The sequence below is a fragment of the Dipodomys spectabilis genome, unplaced genomic scaffold (assembly GCF_019054845.1).
Source record: "Dipodomys spectabilis isolate Male_0828 unplaced genomic scaffold, ASM1905484v1 ptg000147l, whole genome shotgun sequence".
Lineage (NCBI taxonomy): Eukaryota > Metazoa > Chordata > Mammalia > Rodentia > Heteromyidae > Dipodomys > Dipodomys spectabilis.
Window position 1 is genome coordinate 16,370,438 of NW_024870824.1, and position 23,010 is coordinate 16,393,447.

The 23,010-nt window shown below is 36.7% G+C and overlaps 1 protein-coding gene across 4 annotated transcripts in view; it reads right to left on the minus strand.

Moving 5' to 3' along the window:
• Positions 1-1,623: 1,623 nt before the first annotated feature.
• Csnk1a1 (casein kinase 1 alpha 1) overlaps positions 1,624-23,010 on the minus strand; it is a 47,077-nt gene continuing 25,690 nt past the window's right edge. Inside the window, exons 5-11 of one of the 4 annotated variants that reach the window (XM_042692135.1) lie at positions 21,861-21,944; positions 16,859-16,998; positions 16,006-16,084; positions 15,236-15,310; positions 13,360-13,466; positions 11,664-11,776; positions 1,624-4,175 (exon numbers count right to left, since the gene is read on the minus strand). In XM_042692135.1, coding sequence (XP_042548069.1) covers positions 4,168-4,175; positions 11,664-11,776; positions 13,360-13,466; positions 15,236-15,310; positions 16,006-16,084; positions 16,859-16,998; positions 21,861-21,944 — 606 coding nt within the window. In that variant the 3' untranslated portion in view covers positions 1,624-4,167. Of the gene's footprint in view, positions 4,176-11,627; positions 11,777-13,359; positions 13,467-15,235; positions 15,311-16,005; positions 16,085-16,858; positions 16,999-21,860; positions 21,945-23,010 lie in introns of all 4 variants that reach the window. The other 3 variants (XM_042692134.1, XM_042692137.1, XM_042692136.1) reach the window with 3 other exon arrangements.

The following is a 23,010-nucleotide window of genomic DNA, read 5'->3' on the forward strand; positions in this document are numbered from 1 at the left end:
GTATGCACATACACACCTACCCTTTAAGACCACTTCTTACATTTTGGGTATGGGCCTAAGGAGACAATTGATTGCCCTCACAATTTAAACATGTTAGTTCAACAGTGCTCTCAAGCCAGTTGTGGTAATACCCTTTAGCAATTCCAGCAAAGGAAGGCTGACCTCGAAGGTGAGCGCCTATCTCGAAACTGTTGAGGGAGGGGCTGAAGTGCTGAGCGCCTACTTAACACTCCAGTATTAGCAAAACCCTAAAATACAATATCCCCCAGCAAAAACACTGCTTACTTCAGTACATTCATTTGCCTGGTAGGGCTCTGCCCTGCCTAAGCTCAATACATGCATTTTTAATTTTCCTAAAAAAGATTACCTTTCTGGCACAAAATGCTATTCCAGGCTCATTTTCTTTCCTTCTCCTAGGCCTGAAAAACATTGCCTTTAGTGGTTTTCTAGGACAACTCTTTTTGTATGTGTATGTTAATTGTGTGCTCACGTATGCACCAGTATTGGGGCTTGAATGCTGGGCCTAGCACTTAGCTTTTTCTTTTTTTCCATCAAGGTTAGAGTTCAGCCAACTAAGCGACAGCTCCACTTCTAGCTTTTTGGTGGTTAATTGGAGAAATGTTTCAGAGACTTTGCCGTCTATGTTGGCTTTAAACACTGATCCTCAGATCAGTCTGAACAAGCTAAGCTTACAGGTGTGAGCTTCCAGCACCTATCTGGCTGCTTTCACATTCTACTTTTCACTATCCTAAAAAAAAAGTCTATAAGTCACTTCAGGAATAAGCCACTGTGCTTCAATATACTGTTTTGATTAAAACAAAATGCAGACTACTTTGATTAATCTCACATTTGATTCACTGCCATCTTAGCAACTTTGTAAGTACTCGAAAGCATGGCTCAGCAGGAACACTTAGCTTAGTATACATAATGCCTGGTTCAATCTCTTAACACAGAAAAACCAATGAAACCCCCACCAGAGTTAAGAACTGTATTAAATCAAAACTCCCCAGAAGTCACTGAAAACATGTTAGTAGAGTAATGCTTCCTGGGTGGGAGTTGGTGGCAGAACAAGCACTCGTGTGGCATCTGCAGGGCTCTGGGCTAAGGATGGCACACCTTGAACAAGCTGCTTGTTCACATTTCTTTGCTACATGTCACAGAGGCATCCTGGTCTGATGTCCATGACGGTTTAAGAACTGGCAAAGAACCCAGAATATTATTACATACCAGTTTGGCTCAAAAAAAGCCTAAGTGTTCCAGATTAGCTGGGAAGGAGCCACAACTCAAGTTCACCTACATTGAGCACTGCTTAATTTTCAGCTGGGCGAAAAATGTCTAGGCCAGGCCTTAGGAAATTCTTCATTGCTCATTCTAAAAAGTAAGTGTTCTTGGCATGTCTACAAATTTTAGGGAAAATTTGCTCACTAGATCCTAACATCCTTAGACTTACTTCTGTTATGGAATTAAGTTTACAGCATTACAGTATGTTCTGCTTGAAACATTTAATATTATTAACATGGAAAGGCCCAGTCAGTAGTAGTGAAACCCCTTAGTAAAAAAATATGTAGACGGGAAACTGTTGTAAAAGCATGACTCCAAATATCTGTTTGTAGGTTATAGTAGTTATAAGCACAAGCATTTGGGAGGAGATAACCAGTCTCTCCCTTCATATATTCTTTTTTATTTTCTCGTTATACCTTCCCCAAACAGACATTCAACAATGATAGAATGGCCATCTCCCAACAATGGAAAGAAAAAAACAAAAACAAAAACACCAAAAACAAAAAAAAGTGACTCCCCCCCCTCCCAATGGGCAAACAAATTAAAGAGGGTAACCTAGAGTTCAGCCGAATAAGCCACTGTGGAGCCTTTAGTAGTGAGGTCTTCCAATGTCAGAGTGATGTGTCTTCAACTTGTATCATTTTAGTGGAAAAACATAATTTAATTTTGGTGAAGTGAGATTCATCTCCCGACAGGATTGTTAACAACATTCACTGAATTTCACATTCTTCTTTTGTGAACTGTGAAGAAAATGAATGGTAGCTAGAGGATCAATGGGATTTCCAGCTTCAACTGCAGATGGAAGGACAATATACCAGGACAAGAAGCCTGCATCTGGATTTACAAAGCTGACAGCGGTTTTAAATCTGCAACTTAATTACAAACCAACTACACCATACAACTTTTTCAAATGGCAAAAATACAAAAACGTGTTACAAAAATATTTCAGAAAAAGTGCATAGTCTAAGTGCATAGTAAATAAAAGCACTGGAAAATATCTTGCTAGAGGGAGTTCAGCTAGGAAAAGTTACCACCAAGGCGAAAGTTTTATTTTACACAAACTATACTGAAAAATAGCTTTATGAGACTGACTTCTGGCTAAAAGTATCAAAGGGTTTATTTGTCAACAAATACCTTAACTGACAGGATGGTTAGAAAAGAAACAAAGCAGCTGCCTACCCCCGAAGTTCAGACTTAACTCAGTTTTCTTCAGTTATTATAGTACTAACATATCCTTTAATGGCAGAATGTGGCAATCATGAAATTATTGCTAAAGTGGATTTCAAATTTAGAAAAAAAAAAACAAAACAAACAAAACAAATTGAACCGACACCATCTGACCAAACACATCATTTTACAGTGTTTTCAAGGTTATTTGACAAAATACCTACATTTACACAATAGGCTCCTGGCAACATTTTCAGACAAATGTTCTTTTAATTTATCCTGACATGCTATAAATGAATAAGTTACACTATTTGATAAGAGTTATTGTCAATAAGTTTTCCTTTCTTTTCGATCAGAAAGAGTACACAGTAAGACTGAGAGGAAGCACACACGCACACACAGGGGACCTATAGAAGCGGGTTGGGGCTATAGGGTCAACAACCACTTGAACTTCACACAGAGGACACTGTCCAGGGGATAAGTCTACTGCTTACAGCCATTTCACAAGTACTTCAAAGAAAAATATTCTCTAGTTAAACCCTTTAACGCTTTTAATTCTTTTTCAAAATCAGTCCAGCTGCTCATCAGTAGCAGCAGAAGTTACAATGCCAATTTCCAGCAGCTGCAGTACTAAGTACTGTGCCTGCTAGTCATTAAAAAAAGAGTGAAAGAATGCCTTTTCCCTTTAGACTAAAAGAAAAAAAAAAACATTAAAAATGAGAATTTACACACTAAAGCTTGACCAGCTTGCAAAAGAATATCATGGAACAAATGGCTTGAATTAATCTATCAAAATATGGGGACACTTTTACTTCATAGTCAGCAAGGCATTTTGTTGTTCCTTAAAAAAATCTCAGAAACAGTTTTTAGTTTTTAATGAACTTGTAAACAAAAAAGCTCCCATTTCAAAATAAAAACAAAATCCCGATCATATAGATGTTTACAGTGATTACATTTATCTAAGCAACATACATACATGTTCAGTTGTAAGATGTTAACTAAATTTCTGTGACAAATATGCTTTTTGTTTTTTTAATACCAAGAACATTATAGAGTTAATGCAGAATCCTAAGGATAATCTAGTAGTCACTAAGTTTTCTTAAGTCTTCACTTTAGATGCTGTTATTTCTAGCACAGGTAAGCAGGCAGAGTCTTTCATATGCTCAAACACTGGAATCTTTGGTTGCTACCATGTCAGCTGGCTTGCAAACAAGAAGCCAACCACTGAAAGAATGTTTTAAGTGAACAACTTGCAAACCGCAGCGATGGACACCCTAAGAATGCACAATTGTGAGCATTTACAACCATCACAACTGTGGCTGAAGACTGTTCATGCCGTTCTTCTGAAATGAGATCTCAAAGCAGTATAGTTCAAAATAAAAGGTTTTAACAAAAGATTGGCATATGCACAATTTCTCCACCAATTTGTGTGTGTCAACCATTTAGTTAACTTTTCCACTTGAAAAAATGCAATAGAAAACCAGACACCATGTTTCACTATCTCAGTTAATATTCACAATTACAGCGGCTACAACTCAGGACATAGCATCACCAATGCTGCCCGGAGCCAGTTTATACTGAAATTAAGTTCTTTACACCAAGTAAATGGTTGTCCATAACCACTGGCTAGTGTACATATGAACTAAAATTTCTAGATTTGGGGAGAAACAATTGCTGCTCCGATCATCTGCTCTGCTTCTTTTGCTCCTCAATTCATGCTTAGAAACCTATTAAAAAAAATCAAAACAGAAAAAAGAATGTTAAAATTCTGAGCTAGAAAACCATGAATTTATAAATAAAACATTTTTTTTTCTGATTCTGATTAGAAAGAATGAGTAAGTAGTTTACTACACTGAATTAAAGTCTCTACATAGAATTCTCAAGATAATTAAAGTTGAACTCAAATAGAATTGTTTGCTAGATGGTATTTTTAAAACTTGGAAATGTTTTACCTACTAACTAGAGTAAGTCACTACTATGAACATGGACTTTTATGTACATTATTTCTGATATAAATTAGGAACCAATGGCAATCTGTAACGTTTTCAAAGCACAACCCTGAGTTGTTGCACTATATTTCTGTACAGAAATACTTTTGAAACTTCTTTATTTCCACTGCTGCATTAAGAAGATTAAAATTTCATCACTAGTTAGAAAAATGAAAAGTGATATCTTGGTTTTATTTACTTCATGTCCTTCCCCATTGTATACAAGTCCCTCTTATTTCACAAGCATACCCTACAACTTCATCATCAAGGCATATTTGAATATAGGAACCCAGAAAGTAGTAAGAGCTGCTGTATAATGCAAAGAAATGATTTTTCTTAAGAACTGTTAATATTGTAAGCAAACTTCTCTCACATATAGCCACTCTGCTATTAATGCCCCTTTTGTCTAATCATTCCAAACTTATACAAGAGATCTAACTGCAACTTCAGCTTTTTCCTAAGTTCCTTAGATGTTTTCATCATTCATGGCTTCTTTTTCTTCTCAAATACTTGATACAACATCTTCTTTGAGTGTCACATGATAAATACTATTTATACTATTTCTTGTAATTTTTCTCACTAGTTAACTAGGAACTTTTTCTTTGGAGACAGAAAAGTCATCTTCAGTCAAATGCATTGTATTAAGCCTTGAGGACAAAGCTTCAAATGCTTTTCTTCTCTTTCTATGGTGCCTAATAAGAATAGGTATTTAAAGACTGTCAAGTCCATTAAATTTAAAAATCGAAACCATTTTGAGAGTAGACTCCAATTTTATAGGTTAAGAAACTAGGCAAGTTATGGACATGGAATTATAACCCTTTGATACAACTACTCAATAATAAAAGAGAAACAAGAAAGAAGCACTGAACTAAACAGAAATAACCCATATCCCATTAAGACTGGGTTCAAGTTATACTCAATTATCTTTACATAAAAAATAAAAAACATGTTTTCACAACTACTGAACCTGTGTGTTTTATCATTTACCATTACAGTGAATAACATGACTACATTGACTATTACACCAAGTGGTTTTTTAAGTGAAAATCATAGGCACTAACAAACTGAAAAAAGAAATATAAGTTACATTGTTCAAGAAAATATTAGAAAACTTTCCTGTCTTGAATTATAGGGAAGTTCTGGATAAGACTTGTATCTGTTCAGAGTTGTTGGGTCAGTTAGTGATTATAATTAATTATGGGATTGTTAAAGGCCAGATTAACAATATTCCTGGTAGGAAACAGCAGCCAAATCCAGATTAGCTCTTCAGGGAGTCAATGGTAGAATACTTCACTGTCCTACAATGTTATTGAAGAAGCAAAAGGCTTGACATGTTCAGCAAATATTCAAGATTCAATCTTCAAGTATTAATAAGCATTCTTTTCCCCAGTGTGCTTTAGTCTTTGACTTCTATCTTGCAGAAAGAATGGTATCTTGGGACTTCAAAAAGTTCAAGAATGCAACTTCAGTCATATCATAAATCCTATTGTTCCTAAAAAGAGAGAGTGGGGGAGAAGTTGGAGAATCAATGTGTTATTAGGAGTTAACAGTTACATTTAAATTTTTTTCCCAATTTTCAACTAGGAAAAAGTGCTTAAAAAAAAAAAAAAAAAAAAAAACAAGCCCAGCGCTGGTGGCTCACGCCTGTAATCCTAGCTACTCAGGAGACTGTGATCTGAGGAACACAGTTCAAAGCCAGCCCAGGCAGGAAAGTCCCTGAGACTCTTATCTACTGAAAACTGGAAGTGGCGCTGTGGCAAGTGATAGAGAGTTAGCTCAGGGACAACACCCAGGCCCAGAGTTCAAGACCCATGACAGATAAAAAAACAAAAACCAACCCAAACAACAATGTTCTCTATCTTTCAATAGAAAAGATTCATTTTTTAGTATTAGGATTTGAGGAGCCCAGTATATTTTATTTGAAAATTCACTTCAAATGTATCCAATGGAAGAAAAAAAAAAAAGAACAGTTATATCGCAGTATGGCTTACAAATTTGGGGTGAGCATTTGAAATTCATTTTGAATATCCATTATATATCATTTAAATTTATTTATCTTGAAGTAAAATTCTGTAGTTTGAACTCAAGGTTTTAAGATTGCTGTTGCTTGACTCATGCCTCTGTCCCTTTCTGTTCTGTTTTTGAGAAAGAATCTCTTTTTGCTAGTCTGCACAGAATCTTCTTATTTATATTTTCCTATTTGCCCTTCCCATGTAGATGGGATGACAAGTGCATACCACTACCACATGCCCATTTTTTAAATTGGTTGATGTGGGGTCAACTTTTTGCGTAGGCTGTCCTTGAACTGAGATTCTCCCAATCTCAATCACTTGAGTAGCTTAGAAGATCTCCACCTCTGGAGTAGGTAGGATTACAGGTATGAGTCTCTAAACCAGGCTTTTGATTACAAAAACATGCTTGGAGCCTGAACCAGAATGGGAATATATAAAGTTAAAGGAAAAAAAAAAACCAAAAATAACCAAACACCCAACCAGAAACTTTACAATAACTTTCTTCCCAAAAGAAACTAAAAATATTGTGAAAGATATAAGAAACAGATCACTACAAATAATTGATAAATTGAAGTATAAAAGGTACTGATTATCCCTAAACTGTACCAAAGACAGTTTGAATTACTTTGTCAGCCTTATTTACAATTTATTCTCCAATAGATTTAGGAGGTTGCTGATTCTTTTTTTTTTTCTTCTTTTGGTTGGCCATGGGTCTTGAATTCTGGGCCTGGGCACTGTCCCTCAGCATTTCAGCTCAAGGAGAGCGCTCTAACACTTGAGCCACAGTACCACTTCCGGTTTTCTGGTGGTTAACTACAGATAAGTCTTAACGGACTTTCCTGCCCAGGCTGGCTTTGAACCGAGATCCTCAGATCTCAGTCTCCTGAGTAGTTAGGATTACAGGTGCAAGCTACTGGTGCCTAGCTAGGTTGTTTATTCTTAAAACATCTATTCCAAGACAGGTGCTGGTGGCTCACTCCTGTAATCTAGCTACTCAGGAGGATAAAACTAGGGATTGCAGTTTGAAGGTAGCCTGGGCAGCAAAGTCTGAGACTTTTATTTCCAATAAACCGAGAAAGGCTGGAGAAGTGGCACTGTGGCTCAAAGAAGCTGAGCCAAAGAAGCTCAGGGACGGTGTCCAGACCCTGAGTTCAAGCCCAGGCCTGGCAAACACACACACAAAATAACAAAATAAAATACCTGTTCCAAATGAATCCTTCTCCAACTGGTAGATGGTCTGTATTAGGTCTGCAGAGCAGGGAGGCACAGCAACAGTTATTCTTCTGGGTTCTCTGACAGCTGTCAAGTCGTATCATCCAGACAATTTGACAAGCTGAAAAGTTCTTACAGATGCAGCAAGTTTGAAAACACAGGCTCCAGATCACCTCAAATCAACTCTTGGACTCTCAATCTTCATTTCCTGTTGAATCATTTTTCTTTCCAGCTTTACTGTCCATAGTTAAATTAAAAGCTGCCATAAAGTCAAGATTTCAGCAAGATGTGGTGTCCTGGTACTTCTCCGAACAGACCAGTCTCTCCCAAGTACGTTAAGGTGTTCGCCTATGATCTGAGTATGCTGCTGACTATCAGGTATGTTCTCGGCAGCAATTATTGAGATCAGAAAAAATTAAGCTTGACATAAATGATAGGTGAAGCCAAGTAAACACTGGCAGGTTATTAGAGGAAGACCATAGATATGACAAGATGGGAAAATATTTCTAATCTTTTTTATGCCAATAATTTTGACATCCACTCAGGGTAGTTAATACACTGGCTGGGATGGTGAGCAAGTTGGTGACAGTAGCAAAGTGTAGAATTACTATGTGAGGATTTGTCTTTGGCTTTAGTGTTCCTGAAATTCTCCCCTGACCTTGACAACAACTAAAGAAATTAGTTTATTCTTTGTTTTATTGAGACAGTCTCATGTAGACCTAGGTTGCCTTGAACTCACAGTCCACCAGCATCAATCTCTTATGTTCCACCATTAACTAGATTTATTTGCATGCATGTACTGGGGCTTGAACTCAGGGCTTTTCATTCTTGCTTGGCCTTTTTGCTGAAGGTTGGTGCTCTATCACTTGAATCACACCTCTACTTCTGGCTTTTTGCCTATTAATTGAACTTTTTATTAAAGTCGCCTGAACTTTTAATGTTAGGCTAGCTTCAAGCTGTGAGCCTCAGATCTCAGCCTCCTAAGTAGCTAGGGTTTATAGGCATGAGCACCAGCATTTGACCATAACTGGATTCTAAATGTCTAAAATGATTTCTCTACCTCCCCCCTGCTCCCCAATTCAACTCAGAATCTGTGCTTGCTAGACTGGTGCTTTACCAGTTGAGCCTGCCCTCAATCCTGAAAAGTGGCTGAAAGTACTTGGCATGTAAAGAAAAGAGAATAGATCTAGAACAGTGGCTAAGTATGAATTATATATATAATTAACATGATTAAAAACAAGTAAGTAAAATTTCATAGTACTTGGGTATTGAAAAGCTAGTATATATCACAATGAACATTAAATGAATGAATTGAAAGTAATCAGGACAAAAATCTACTATCATGTAACAAAGCTCCTATTAGCCAAATAAACCAATCTGTGAATAGAGTGCATTAAGATTCCTTAATTTTTGAAGGAAGAAAGTATACATATGTGTGTGTGTATATATACATATATACACACACACAAAAACACATTTTAAAAATTATTTTATTTCTTGGCCTTTCTTGGCCTCACACTTGCTAAGTGGACATTACAGAGATTAAAGAACTAGGAAGATGTAATATAGTGTTGTTATCACAAATGCAGATACAAAGTAAATATGCTTTTTTATATAGCCTTTCTTAGATACTGGACTCAGGATCTTCTATTTCAGCTTACTAGGATAGCTGAGCACTAACTTAGATACATTACCAAAAAAAGTTTTCAAGATACCAGAGTAGAAACAGTTTTACTGCTGGCATTCTGTAGAGTGGCTTATTTTAGTAGCAAGCAATACTTTAGTAAAAATGTAGAGTAATTGATCTATTTCTTTTTTTTTGAGATGAGGGTTTATATGTAGGTGTTCCCATAGATTTCCCAGACTGGCCTTCAACTCCTAGGGCCAAATGATCTACCTGCCTCAGCCTCCTAAGTAAATGGAACTACAAGCACACATGCCTTGGACATCATCTTTGAGAGTAGTCAATGACAGGTAATTATGTGCTGAAAAAAAAAAATCTAATTTTTCGGAACTATACAAGTCCATGTTCATGTAGTAATTTTTAACAGCCCTGTGTCATATGTAATTAGATGTTATAACATTTCAAGTTACTTTTATAAAAAAAATAGGTACAATGCAAAAATAAGGATCAAACTTATGTTTAATTACAATTTTTCTTTTTCAAGGGAACATTCTAACTCAGTGGATCCAACTTCTCATCTTTAAGACCTAAATAAGGCAGGATAAAAATTCTGCTTGTTTATTAAGACACACATAGTAAATCAACAATGAAACTTCATAATTCTTTCTGAAGGCTGCTGAATGCCTGAAGTAAGATGTTCTAAGACAGATGAGATTTCAATCTAATTTTAGCTCTAGAAACTGCAACTCATGACAATCCTATTATCCCAGCTAGCTTTAGGCAAAAGTTATTTTCATTTTACGAAAAAAATCAAATGAACTATGTATGTGTCCAGTGTAACAAGAAGTCTTGAGGTTTGAGACTCTATTCTGTGTTATCTAGATTGTGGGAACATTTTCTCAGTAACATTGCACCTCATGATGAGCTTTTTGGCACTATACTAAGTTATACAATGATTAAAACAATCAAGAGTGAAAATTAAATTCCAATTTAGATGCAGAGGCAGAACACTGGAAAGCATCAGTGTTTGCGCTAAGATTAAAGCCTAATCATCTAAGAAACCCCTCCTCCTATATTAAAGATTAACTCTGAACCATCCCTAAACACAGAAATGTGGAAGAGAGTTATCAACTTCATTCCGAATAGATGAGCTGCTGGGATGAGGATAGCATCAGTTAATTATACTTTGTGAAAAGATCCTGAGATCTTCTATTCTTAAATTGTAATACATTAAAAATATATACCAAAAATTAATCTATGAAGACCAAGTTCAGACTAAAGCAGTCATTCAGAAATTAAATAATTAGAAACAAAATCAAAACCTTACCTGCCCACCACTTGCACAAAGCAGGCAGGTATTAGGAGGTAAAGCCCCAGAAAGGGGAAAAGAGAAGCAGAAACGTGAAAGTGGGAGTTGAACTGTATGGCAACAGTGGTTAAGAATGGAGCTGTTCCCTAACAGTTCTACTCCTTAGAAATATTACAACTGCCAGAGAAAGAAAGAAAACAGACTAGCAGTTTAATGGCATTTGCCCCAGTTATCTTCAATTTGCAAGGACTGATCCCATATTGAACCAGTATAGCTTGGTGTTTGCAATGTATTTTAAAATAAAGCTGAAATTCAAAGAAATCATTTCGAAATCAACTTTTTTTTTGTAGTTAAATTAAGAAGTAAAAGATTAACTTTAGGATCAAAAACAATAAGCTGATTTTTGCAGTTATAATGATCATCTATGAATGAGGTTCCTTGCAATGGAGAAGATACAAACATTTGGGGACAATGCCAGACTCACCTCTTGAAATTAGATCACACTCACAATTACTCATTTAAAATACTAAAGCATTAACATGCAAAAAAAAAAAAAAAAAAACCAACAGAAAGGAAAAACCCTCAACATTGTTAGTCTGAAAGAAAGTCAAAATACCATGGCTTAACTAAATTCATTAAAAATCAACAAGTGTTAGGTCTAGGATTTTGGATTGATTGATAATACCATATTCCCAACACCAAATATTTATTTTGGAAAGGGTTAATGAATGAGTAAAAAAGATGCAGTTGTTAAAATGACCCAAAATCCCAAGAGAAATGATATAATAATATACACACATATATGTATATACAAATATATATACATATATATATGAACAAGGACATTTGGGTTTAAAGTTAGTAGTCAAATTTTCCAAGGACGTCTTTTTTTTTTTTTTTAAACCATACAGCCAATTTTTTAAAAGTATTTTAAAAACCACCTCCTTGATCTAACACTGTTAAAAAAATGAATGAATTACCCAATTTGTATTTAATTTTTTCCCTGTAACGTCACTTGGTTCTTGGCTACTAACCTTTCATGTTACTCTTGGTTTTGTCAGTTTGCTTGCCTGTGGGGGTTTGGGCCTGCTGACCCTGCCCACTGGAAGAGGCTGCCTGCTGTGCGGCTTTCTGCTTTAACATTGTCCAATCAAATGTGTAGTCATATTGGTGGTTCAGGGTCCTGGAAAATAAAAAAATTATGTAATCCTTCAAAACTGTGTCTAACTAAAAACATGACATACTTTTAAAGATAGTGAATGAATGTATTCCTTCTCATTTTTTTCTGGGGGTGGGGTAGGGAAATGCAGTTTGAACTCAAGAGTCTGGCATTTCCTAGGTATAGGTAGGTGGTGCTGTCTCCACTCCACTGAGGGCATTCCTTTAGAACATGACCACCTTTTTTCAAGTCTGGTAGCTTATAAAAATTCTCACCCTATAGATAACCTTTTCTTTTTAAACTGCTCAAGTGAATTAATTCCAATTTTTACACGTTATGATCAAGGAAAAATGATGTTACCACTCTGGTCTTTTCAAATACAGGTCACTTTGATTTATTTTATTATTCAGCAGTTGTACAAAGAGGTGACAAGTCAAGGCCTGAGTACAATGTTTCTTGGTCAATGTCACCCCTTCCCATTGTTCTCCCTCATTTTCCCCAACCTATCCCTACCCTAAAGTTCACTTGTTGCATTATGTATGTCAAACAGAAGGATGGCATTTGTTCACCCTTTCTCCTTCCACCCATGTGCCCCTTTCACCCTCTCCTAGGCAAAAACATGTTTCTATTTCCAAATATAGGCCACTTTGCAATTTCCCTGAAAGGGCCAGGAATGAAAAGACAGCAAGAACTAGAACCGGAAGTCAAGCTGTCAAATATCAGGAGAATATTCTTAACAAATATTTCCTACAAGCCAGAGTAGATAAGAAACTGGAAGTTTTAATTATGAAACTAGAAATTAAGAAAGAGGGCTGGGAAGGTGGCTCAGTGGTAGAGCACTTGCCTTGCATGTTCAAGGCCCTGGGTTCGATTCCTCAGGATCACATAAGCAAAAAGAAGAAAGCCGGAAGTGGCACTGTGGCTCAAGTGGTAGTGCGCTAGCCTTGAGCTGAAGAGCTGAGGGACAGCACCCAGGCCCCGAGTTCAGGCCCCACGACCGGACCCCCCCCCCCCCCAAAAAAAAGAAAGAAAGAGATGCTGGTGCTGGTAGTCCTCTGGGACACATTTTCTGGTACTAAAGGATTCCTTTAATTCTTTCTACCACATACAATCTAACAGTTGGTACACTAAACAGGGTTTTGTACCAGGACTAGAAAGTTCTATCATCTAAACTGAATCACAACTATTTTGAAAAAAGGTTTTTCTTTTTCTTCTTTTTTTTGTCGGTCCTGGGGCCTTAACTCTGATGGAGTCCCTGAGCTCTTTAGCTCAAGGCTAGCACTCTACCACTTGAGCCACAGCACCACTTCTGGCTTTTTCTGTTTTATGTGGTGCTGAGGAACTGAACCCAGGGCCTCATGCATGCGAGGCAAGCACTCTACCACTGAGCCACCTTCCCAGCCCCCAAAAAGATCTATCTATGTAGCTCAAATCAAAGCCATCTCAAGCAAATTTGTACTCCTGGATAAAGACAATATCAAATAACTGTTATTTAGGATTTTTATTTATACCAGACATTCTTTAATTATCGAACAGATAAATTCAGTAGATCTAAGCAATTTCCTTTATTGGAATTTAGTCATTAAAAACAGTTGATAAAGACAGACCTGAAAAGGATGCGAAATAGCTGCCTCAGGTACATGTAATCCGGGGCTTCCTCGAAGCGCAGTCCACGACAATAGTTTAAGTACATGGCAAATTCTGCAGGAAACCCCTAAAGGTTCAGTGTTGAAACAGAGTAACAAATGAAATCTTTTTTTGAGACAGGAAAATAAAAGTAGTGACAAGCAAATAAAATAGAAATCAGTAGGGTGTTTTAATACTTAGCATAAAGGTAACAAAATAATTGTGTGATTTAATTAAAATTTCATCATCCTACTCACCTCATTATATGCAACACCTTCATAGAAGACAGACCTAACCTTTTCTTATAGCAATGTGTTCCCAGCATAATTCAGATAGACCAGTTTTTAGTTTACTGTATAGTACTCTAATCATTTGAAGGCAAAGGCAAGATGGAGAGCTGTAATCAAACTTTGTCACATGAGGACAAAGAATGGGGCATAGTACTGCTACACTCTGAAGGTGGGTTGTTTTTTGTTGTTGTTGCCCATCTTGAGGCTTGAACTCAGGGCCTGGGCGCTGTCCCTAAGGTTTTTCACTCAAGGATAGTGCTCTACCATGCTGAGCCACAGCTCTTCTTCTTGTTTTCTGGTGGTTTACTGGAGGATAAGTCTCACTCACAGGCCAGGTGCTGGTGGCTCACACCTGTACTCCTAGCTACTCAGGAGGCTGAGAACAGAGGATCATGGTTGAAAGCCAGCTTCGGCAGGAAAGTCAGTGAGACTAGACTGGCGTAACTCAAAGGCCCACATGTACATTTTTCCTTCTTCCCCTGTCTTTTTTAACCTGTGCAGGCCCTAAGGCTTGAACTTAGGGACTGAGCCTTGTCCCTGAGCTTCTGTGCTCCAGGCTAGCACTCTACCACTTGAATCACAGCTCTACTTCTGGCTTTTTGAGCCAGATATTAGAAATAGGAGTTTCATAGGCTTTCCTGCCTGGGATGGCTTCAAAACAGGATCCTTAGATCTCAGTCTCAAGTAGCTAGGATAAAGGCATTAGCTACTAGTGACCGGCCCACCAGCCCCTCTCTCCCTCTTAAACTCTGGGTCTGTCTGAGCTCTTCACCAAGGTTAGTGTTCTACCACTTGAGCCACAGAGCCACTTCCAGTTTTCTGGTGGTTAACTGGAGATAAGAGTCTCACGACTTTTCCTGCTTGGACTGGCTTTGAACCATGGATCCTCAGATCTCAACCTCCTGAGTACCTAGGATTACAGGAGTGAGCCATGGGCACCTGGCTCCTTGTTTCTCTTTCTAAGACAAGGTCTCCTTTTACAAGCCTAGCTGTCCCTGAGCTCAAATCTTGTGAAATAGGCATGCTGTACCAAACCTAGCATTTAACTCTCTTTCAAAGGAGGAGATAGATAATACGTATTTATTAGGATCCAAATACTTCTCCATTCTAAAGCTATTTGCCTTTCAATGAACCTTGAGATTTCTGATAAATGAGCCTGACTCAAACTGACTTCTGTATTTTTCTGTTATTGGAAAACTGTTATTTGGGACCACTCTATACTCTTCTTTATATGTACCCTTCCATCCTTTCTCCCCTCCTCTGCTTTCTGAGAATATTCCTATTTCAGGCTCCAGAGAAAACTGTACTACTATGCCCAACTTGGATTCCTCTCTCTCTTCTCCCAATCTCCCCTCCCCAATATATGATTTGGACTTGCATTTGCAAGTGTTGTACCATTTCAACCATATTTACAGTCAAGAATATTTATTTTTTCCTATAGATGAATAAATTTCTTTCAAAAAGTTTATCTGCTGTTAATTTTTTAAACAGATTACAAAACGAACCAAAGACATAAAAATAATCAAAACATAAAACTTAAAAAGTATTACTCCTTAAGCATATTTACCTTACATAAAACTTCAACAGGAGTAGACATCTTCTTTTCACTAATCTTTTCATATTTTTGTTTCTTTGTTGCAGCCTGAAGAAAATAATTAAACATAAAGATCCCGTAAGTACTATGGAGAAAAACCTTAATAGTTTAACTGTATATACAAATAATACCCTACTAGTGACTCAAGATGAGTTAAAAAAGGAGAAATTCATATTGAATAACACTTATCTGCACAAGAACTGAACACTGATTATTTCAGTACAGCCATTCAATAATTGCTTTTTCCTTTAAAGGACTAATAGGCTTTTAAAAACAGCTACTAAATTCTGTATCATAAAGATTTATTAACAAATACTAAAACAGCAAAAGTTCTTGTTAGTAAAAACAAAATGTTCCAACAATTGTACAAATTAGTACCACTCAATGAACACATTTTCCACAAATTGACTCATCTCTAATTAATCTCAAAAATTAAAAAACCAGAAGGCTCAGGGCACTGGTGTCTCACACCTGTAATCCTAGTTACTTAGGAAGCTGAGATCTAAGGATCATGACTTAAGTCAGCCCTGGCAGGAAAGTCCATGAGATGATCATTTCTAATAAACTACTCAAAAAAAAAAAAAAAAAATCAAAACAGAGCTGCAGCTCAAGTGGTAGAGGGCTAGCCTTGAGCAAATGAAGCTTCAGGACAGCATCTGCCTGAGTTCATCCCCCCAACCCCCACCCCAAATACATAATAAACTAAACTAAAACAAAATCCTAGTAATCTGAGTCTGATTTACCTTTAGTCCTTGCCATGGCAGACTGGTTCTATTAAAATACATCAAGACATATCCTAATGATTCCATATCATCTCGGCGACTAGAAGAGAGAATGTCCTTTTAAGAACTCACTTATGGAAACAAAAGTCAATATTATACACAGGAAAAAAAAAAGGTTCCCATATGAAGATAAGAGACTTATTTGATGTCTTATTCAAGAATGTACTTTTAAAGCTGGGTACTGGTGGCTCACGCCTGTAATCCTAGCTACTCAGGAAACTGAGATCTGGTTCAAAGCCAGTGTGGGCAGGAAAGTCCATGAGACTCTTATCTCCAATTAACCACCAGAAAACCGGAAGTGGCGCTGTGGCTCAAGTGGTAGAACGCTCACCTTGAGCTGAAGAGCTCAAGGATAGCACCCAGGCCCAGAGTTCAAGCTACAACCGCAAAACAAAACAAAAACAAAAAAACAACCCCACAAAATCCAAAAGACAGAAAAGGAGCTATATGGCTTAAAGTGTCAGAGTACTAGCCTTGAGCAAAAGAGCTCAAGGACAGAGCCCAGGCCCTGAATTCAAACCCTACAACTGCCCAAAAGAAAAACAAAATGTACTATTATCCCTTTAAAACAAAAAAGACCTGGAAAAGTAACAGGAAGTGAGACTAATGAAAAATTGTCACCACAGCATTTACTCTTTTTCTAACTTTTCATGACACACTATTTCAAAGAGACAACCTTCAATGAGAAAACAAAGGACCTCATTTAATTGGCTTCTAAGCAGTAAAACAATTAATAGGCATCCTTCAAATCCTCAGCCAAAAGAAGAGACATTCTTAGGCATTGCAAAAACCTAATAAATGTTTTCAAACTCACCTCTGCTCAATACCAAGATGTGCGTTGATACTAGCATATCGAGCAGTGCCAGTGAGGTTTTTATCTTCTCTGTATGGTATGTGTTGCCTTGTCCTGTTGTCTCTGTACTTTTTGGCCAAACCAAAATCAATAAGGAATAACTTTAAAAGAGAAATAAAGAGTCATTAGGTTTCTAGCCTGTGCAATAAATCTTTTTCTTATTTATTAAATGGCATGTATCCTAAGTATTCAACTATATCAAAATAAAGTATCATAAGTAGAACAAGATAATCAATAGATTCAACACAATAGTTTTTACTACTCATCAGTAAGCAAGTAAAACATACAGTTAAGTCTTGCTGTTTTATCTTTGTTATTTGCATTTCATAGGCCTACCATTATACACTCCGAGTCTATGTTTTTAAGTGGAGAAATGTGCATATGCCTGACAACAAAGTTGTCAAGAACGCTGTCTGACATAACATAATGAAATCTGACACTTTGTCACTACTGGTAAACAAGAACGGTGTTTCAGAATCTACACAAAAGCTATGTTGAATTATCCTTCCTACCAAGGGCTCTTTAGCATAACAAAATCCTATCGTTTAAATTAACAGAAACCTAAAAGTCTGATATCGCCAATAAAATCAGGGCTTTAAAAAAATAACTTAATGAAGCATTTGGCATTACATTTTATTATTTTGTACTGATGTAATTCAGCTGAACTTCTGGAAAAATCTTAAAAAAAAAAAGCAAGGAGCATTTAAATTAAGGTAGCTTATAAACTAGCTGTTTAAATAAGCAAGTTAAAACAAAATTTGCACTTTATAACAAAATAGTAGTTTTATCTACATTGCACCAAGGGAAGAGAATCCTTGTAACCTAGCTAAATTTTTCTTAGTAACCCCTCTATTTTCAACTAAAAACAAACAAATAAAAAACCCAACCTTATTACACGTTGTATTAAAGTTTTATTTGTAATGAGGATCAAGCTGGACAGGTTTAGGTGGCCCGATTATATGAATATGGCCCTAGACTACTGTTTCTTTGCTAGCTATGCCTAAGTTTAATGATTCTTCTCTTCATTAGGCTATTGGGAATCTTCTGCCACAACTTACAATACTATGATTTTACCTAACACATCATGCAATGATTCAAAAAAAAAATAAGCCCAGTTATGGATTTAGGTTTATAAGTTCTGATCTCTCTTAAGGAGGATGAGGATAAATAATACTTAATTCAGTCAGGCAATATGAACTACTTCTTTTTTTTTTTTTTTTTGGGTCCGGTCGTGGGGCCTGAACTCTGGGCCTGGGCACTGTCCCTCAGCTCTTCAGCTCAAGGCTAGAGCTCTGCCACTTGAGCCACAGTGCCACTTCCGGCTTTTTTCTTTTTGCTTATGTGGTGCTGAGGAATCGAACCCAGGGTTTCATGCATGCAAGGCAAGCACTCTATCACTGAGCCACCTTCCCAGCCCCAATATGAACTACTTCTATATGGTAACAATGGACTTAGAACCAGGCCAACAATAAAGTATTTTTATTTGGTCTACTCTAAGAATAGAAATTCTTACTAGAATGTACTAGATAAGGAAAGTTCAAACTCAAACTCTCTTTCTAAGCAATCAAGTTATTTTAGGAATAATGGACAATCAGTTTTCTGAAGTACTCACACTGTAAATTTCTCAATGTGTAAACCAGTGCAATATATAAATAAGTGAGCAAAAAACAGTTATTAAGCAAAAAAAAATTATGATTAAGAATTCTGCAATTATATTGAAAACAATAAAATTGCAAAAGGATATTCAGCCTTTGCTTTAAGTTTCCTGTAGGGATATTTTATGGGATTGCTCCCATTAGTATTTTAAAAGAGAACAGCTGTGACAAGATTACATGTGAGTTTCTTTCAAATCTATAGCTCCACTTGTATCTCAATAACCAGGCATTTTCTCACCATTGAAGATTGGTTTAAAGAAAGTATCACTACAGTTCTTTCACTTCTAAGTTGGATATAACATTTAAAAAGAAACAAAAAAGCTGGGTGCTGGTGGCTCATGCCTGTAACCTAGCTACTCAGGAAGCTAAGATCTAAGGATCGTGGTTCAAAGCCAGCCCAGGCATGAAAGTCCATGAGACTCTTATCTTCAATTAACCACCAGAAAACTGGAAATGGTGCTGTGGCTCAAGTGCTAGAGCATGCTCACCTTGAGCTGAAGAGCTCATGGACAGGGCCCAGTCCCAGAGTTCAAGCCCCACAACCAACCAAAAATAAAAATAAAGAAAAAACTCAGAAATATAAATACTATCTTCCTAAGCATGTTAATATTCAATGTAAAACCAAACCTAAAAATGAATTAGTCAATTTAGAAGTTCCTAAAAATAAGAATCTTCTCTTATAAAACCTGAATATAAATCAGGAAATCATTTCAAGAAAGGCAAACAACTGAGAGGAAAACCACTTGGAATAAAAAAAATTTTTTTTAACTACTTAAAGATGTTATTAACCTCCAGATACCTATCAAACTTCTTTAGTAGCTATAGCTGTGTACAAGTTAAAATTAACATAAGCATGTAACAGAAGTGTGTTTACTTTAAATATGTGATACCAAGGATACAAAACACAGTGAAGATGTAAAAAGGCAGAACCAAATGAGGACAATCAGTATTAAACAAGGTTTGCATATGCACAAACGGAGGCATATTTATTTGGTGGGTCAAACTACTTTTTCATAGACTTCCAAGATTTGTGCTTCTTTTAAAGAATGCAGTCTTATTTCCACCAAAGTATATAGATATTATGAGTTAATAACATCTGATAAATTGAGATCATTTTTCCCAGGAACATATTGCTGTCGTGGGGGTGGGGGTGGGGATTGCTCCTACCTGCAACCCTAGTTATTCATGAAGGCAGAGTAGTTCAAGGCAGAAAAGTCTGAGAGACTCCATTCCCAATTAAACAGCAAAAAAAGCTGTACGGGAGATGGCGGTCAAGTGGGAAAGTGCCAGCTGTGAGCAAAAATGCTAGTGTGTAGCTCTGAGTTCAAGTCTTGGTACTGGCACTAAAATACTATTACATTTTTAGTACTTAGAGCAACTGTTCTCCTAATCAGGGGTGATATTTCCTTGTCTTTCCAAAAGGACTAAGGTTAGTTTTACCTCACAAACTTAAAGTGTTCAAAATTTTAATATAAATTTCCACATAAATTATTAAATGGTTATGCTACAAATTATAAGAAAAGCTGTGAATGAATGAGTAAATAGAAGTGAGGGCTCAAAAGTTCAGAAAATTTAAATGGCCTTACAACACCCATCTGTTCTCATTCCTCAACAAAATCTAGGTACAGTAGAAGATATTTTGTTATAAAGTAGTACATTCAGTTATAAAAAGAACTGAATTTCTTTTTTTTTTTGGGGGGGGGTGGGGGTTACGGTCGTGGGGCCTGAACTCTGGGCCTGGGCGCTGTCCCTCAGCTCTTCAGCTCAAGACTAGCACTCTACCACTTGAGCCACAGCACCACTTCCGGCTTTTTTCTTACGTGGTGCTGAGGAATCGAACCCAGGGCCTCGAGCATGCAAGGTAAGTGCTCTACCACTGAGCCACCTTCCCAGCCCAAGAACTGAATTTCTGATGTCCATTCTAGGGACAGAAGGTAGTCCTGATAAGGCTTAGCAGTATGGGAGAAATGATACACACAGATAAGACACTACATAGCAGTAATGCTTTTTTATTTTTTTGGTGCTAGTCCTAGGGGTTGAACTCAGGACCCAGGCACTGTTCCTGAGCTTTTGTTCAAGGCTAGTGCTCTAACGCTTCAGCAACAGCTCCACTTCCAGCTTTTTTTTGTGTGTGTGGTTAACTGGAGATAAGAGACCCATGGTATTTCCTATCTGAGCTGGCTTTGAACTGTGATTCTCAGATCTCAGTCTCCTGAGTAGCTAGGATTACAGTCATGAGCCACTGGTGGCCTTGCTCTTGTTTTTTTTTTTTGTTTTCTTTTTGTTTTTTTGAGACAGGGTTCTTACTAAGGCAACCTAGGATGTTCCAGAGCTCACAATTCTCCTGACTCAGCCTTCTGTGCTGGAATTCTAGGCATGTGCTACCCTTAATTTTTTTATTACTCATACTATACCATCTTCATATAACACACAAGAACGGAAATTAATATAGATTCATCTAATTAGAAGCATAAAAATCGACATACTAAATTGTATTTCTTTTCCTTTGTCTTAAAGTTCATATAAGGGAACAGGTATGTAACTACCACAAAAGTAAAAGAAAATATAAAGCAACACATATTTTCTTTAAATATTTAGAAATTACCAAGGATATGTTAGCCTGCAAAAATGTAAACTGTCAGTTTATACTTTCATTGTATTTCATACTACTACTGACTGTCGGTCTACAATTTAATCTGTAAGTTCTTTAATTATTGCTATTATATTGTTAAGAACATAATGTCTTCTAGTTCTAAAGCATATAATGCTGTTAAGCAACCATTTGGTTGAAAGTAAGAATTTACCGAGTGACTATCAAGTCTAGAAACACTAGATCTAAAAATCTGACCTATACTTACCTGAGGTTCTTAGGAAAGTAGAATGGTGAGGAAGAATATATTCATTTCATAGTATTGAATGCAATTGAGTTTTTATATATTAAGCTCTGCAACTCCAAATATATTTTTAAAAACAAAATAGTCTATCACAAGTTTACTACTAGGTAAGGAATTCCAGTATATACAAACATATTTCCTTATATGGATGTTAGCATTCTAAAACAAAGAATAGCCTATTTTCAGTTAGTTTTTTTTCTAAACTTTACAACTTTTAAGCAAAAGCCAGAAAAAAAAACATCTTAGTAATGTTATGTTTGCCAAGTATGTCTGAATAATGCCAACGTAAGAGGTGCTTGAGCAAGATCTATATTCTCCAGAATTAAAACAAAACAAAAATAATTAAAATAAAACAATAAAAAAGAAAAGCACATGAATTTGGGATTGAGGTTGGAATAGGAGACAGTTTCAGACCTGGTTTAATCCTGAGAAAGATGGGTCCTGAGAAGTACTAACAGTCATGCTTCTTTTCCTCTTCCCCACTGGAGATTCTAAACACTAAACAGACAATAGAGGGTGGCAGTGCATCAAACAGTATTGCTTACATTGCAACAATGGCCGGCGCAGACAGGCAACACCGAGGCATTAGAGAAAGAACAGGGTAGCCAAATGCCATCCTTCTTCCACAAGCATGGTAGCTCTATCTCAGTTTTCCAAATAAGAATATCACATGCTTAAGAATATTTGAATTCTACAGAATACTTGAGTTTTTAATGCCACTATTATTGTGTCACTGCCTGAAACAGGGATAGCAATGGTGACATTTGGCTCTTTAATTTTTAAAGCAAAAATGGGGAATTTAGGTCTATAATCTTTGGTACCACAATCTGCCCTTCCCCCAAAAGAGATTGTACAGGGGAAAAAAAAATCTTCAGTAAGGAAGAGGTAGAAGGCATTTAGTCACCTTAGAATTTATTTTTGAAAGCATGCAGGGCTGATTACTGGAAGAAATGAACATATTCACTAAGATTGGAGTGGCCACTCCCAAATATCAAATTCAGAACAATTTTCCAATAAATTTAACTTCAAAAATCAACCTCAAAAGCCCCTCCCCCCAAACATTCCCCCCCATGAATAGAAAACTACTGGAACAAACTAACCAAAGAATCCAGTCTCATAACTGGCATCTTGAAACTATAATACAGAAACACTAAAAACTAATCACATAAAACACTAAAATGTTCAAGAGCAATCTTAATTATTTTAATCTCAATGAAGCAAAATAGTTCACATCTACTCAACAGTCTCTCTGAATCTGAGTAACAATAAGCTGCTGCACAAAATTCTTAATATCTGCAAGGACACAGGCTCTATAATGTCTTTCATTACCAGGTAGTAACTCGGACTTCCCAACAGCCATGTCATTAATGAATTATACTTAAGGAGGAATAACCCCCCTTAAAAAAGTATTATCCAGGCCATCACTTAAACTGAAGGAAAAACTATGTCCTGCACTGTCATCATGCAGAATAACGGGACTGTTAGGGGTAAGAATATGGGAAAGAGAGGGCTGGGTAATGGCCAAAAGAAGAGTCAAACTGACAAAACTGCCCCCCAAATAGCA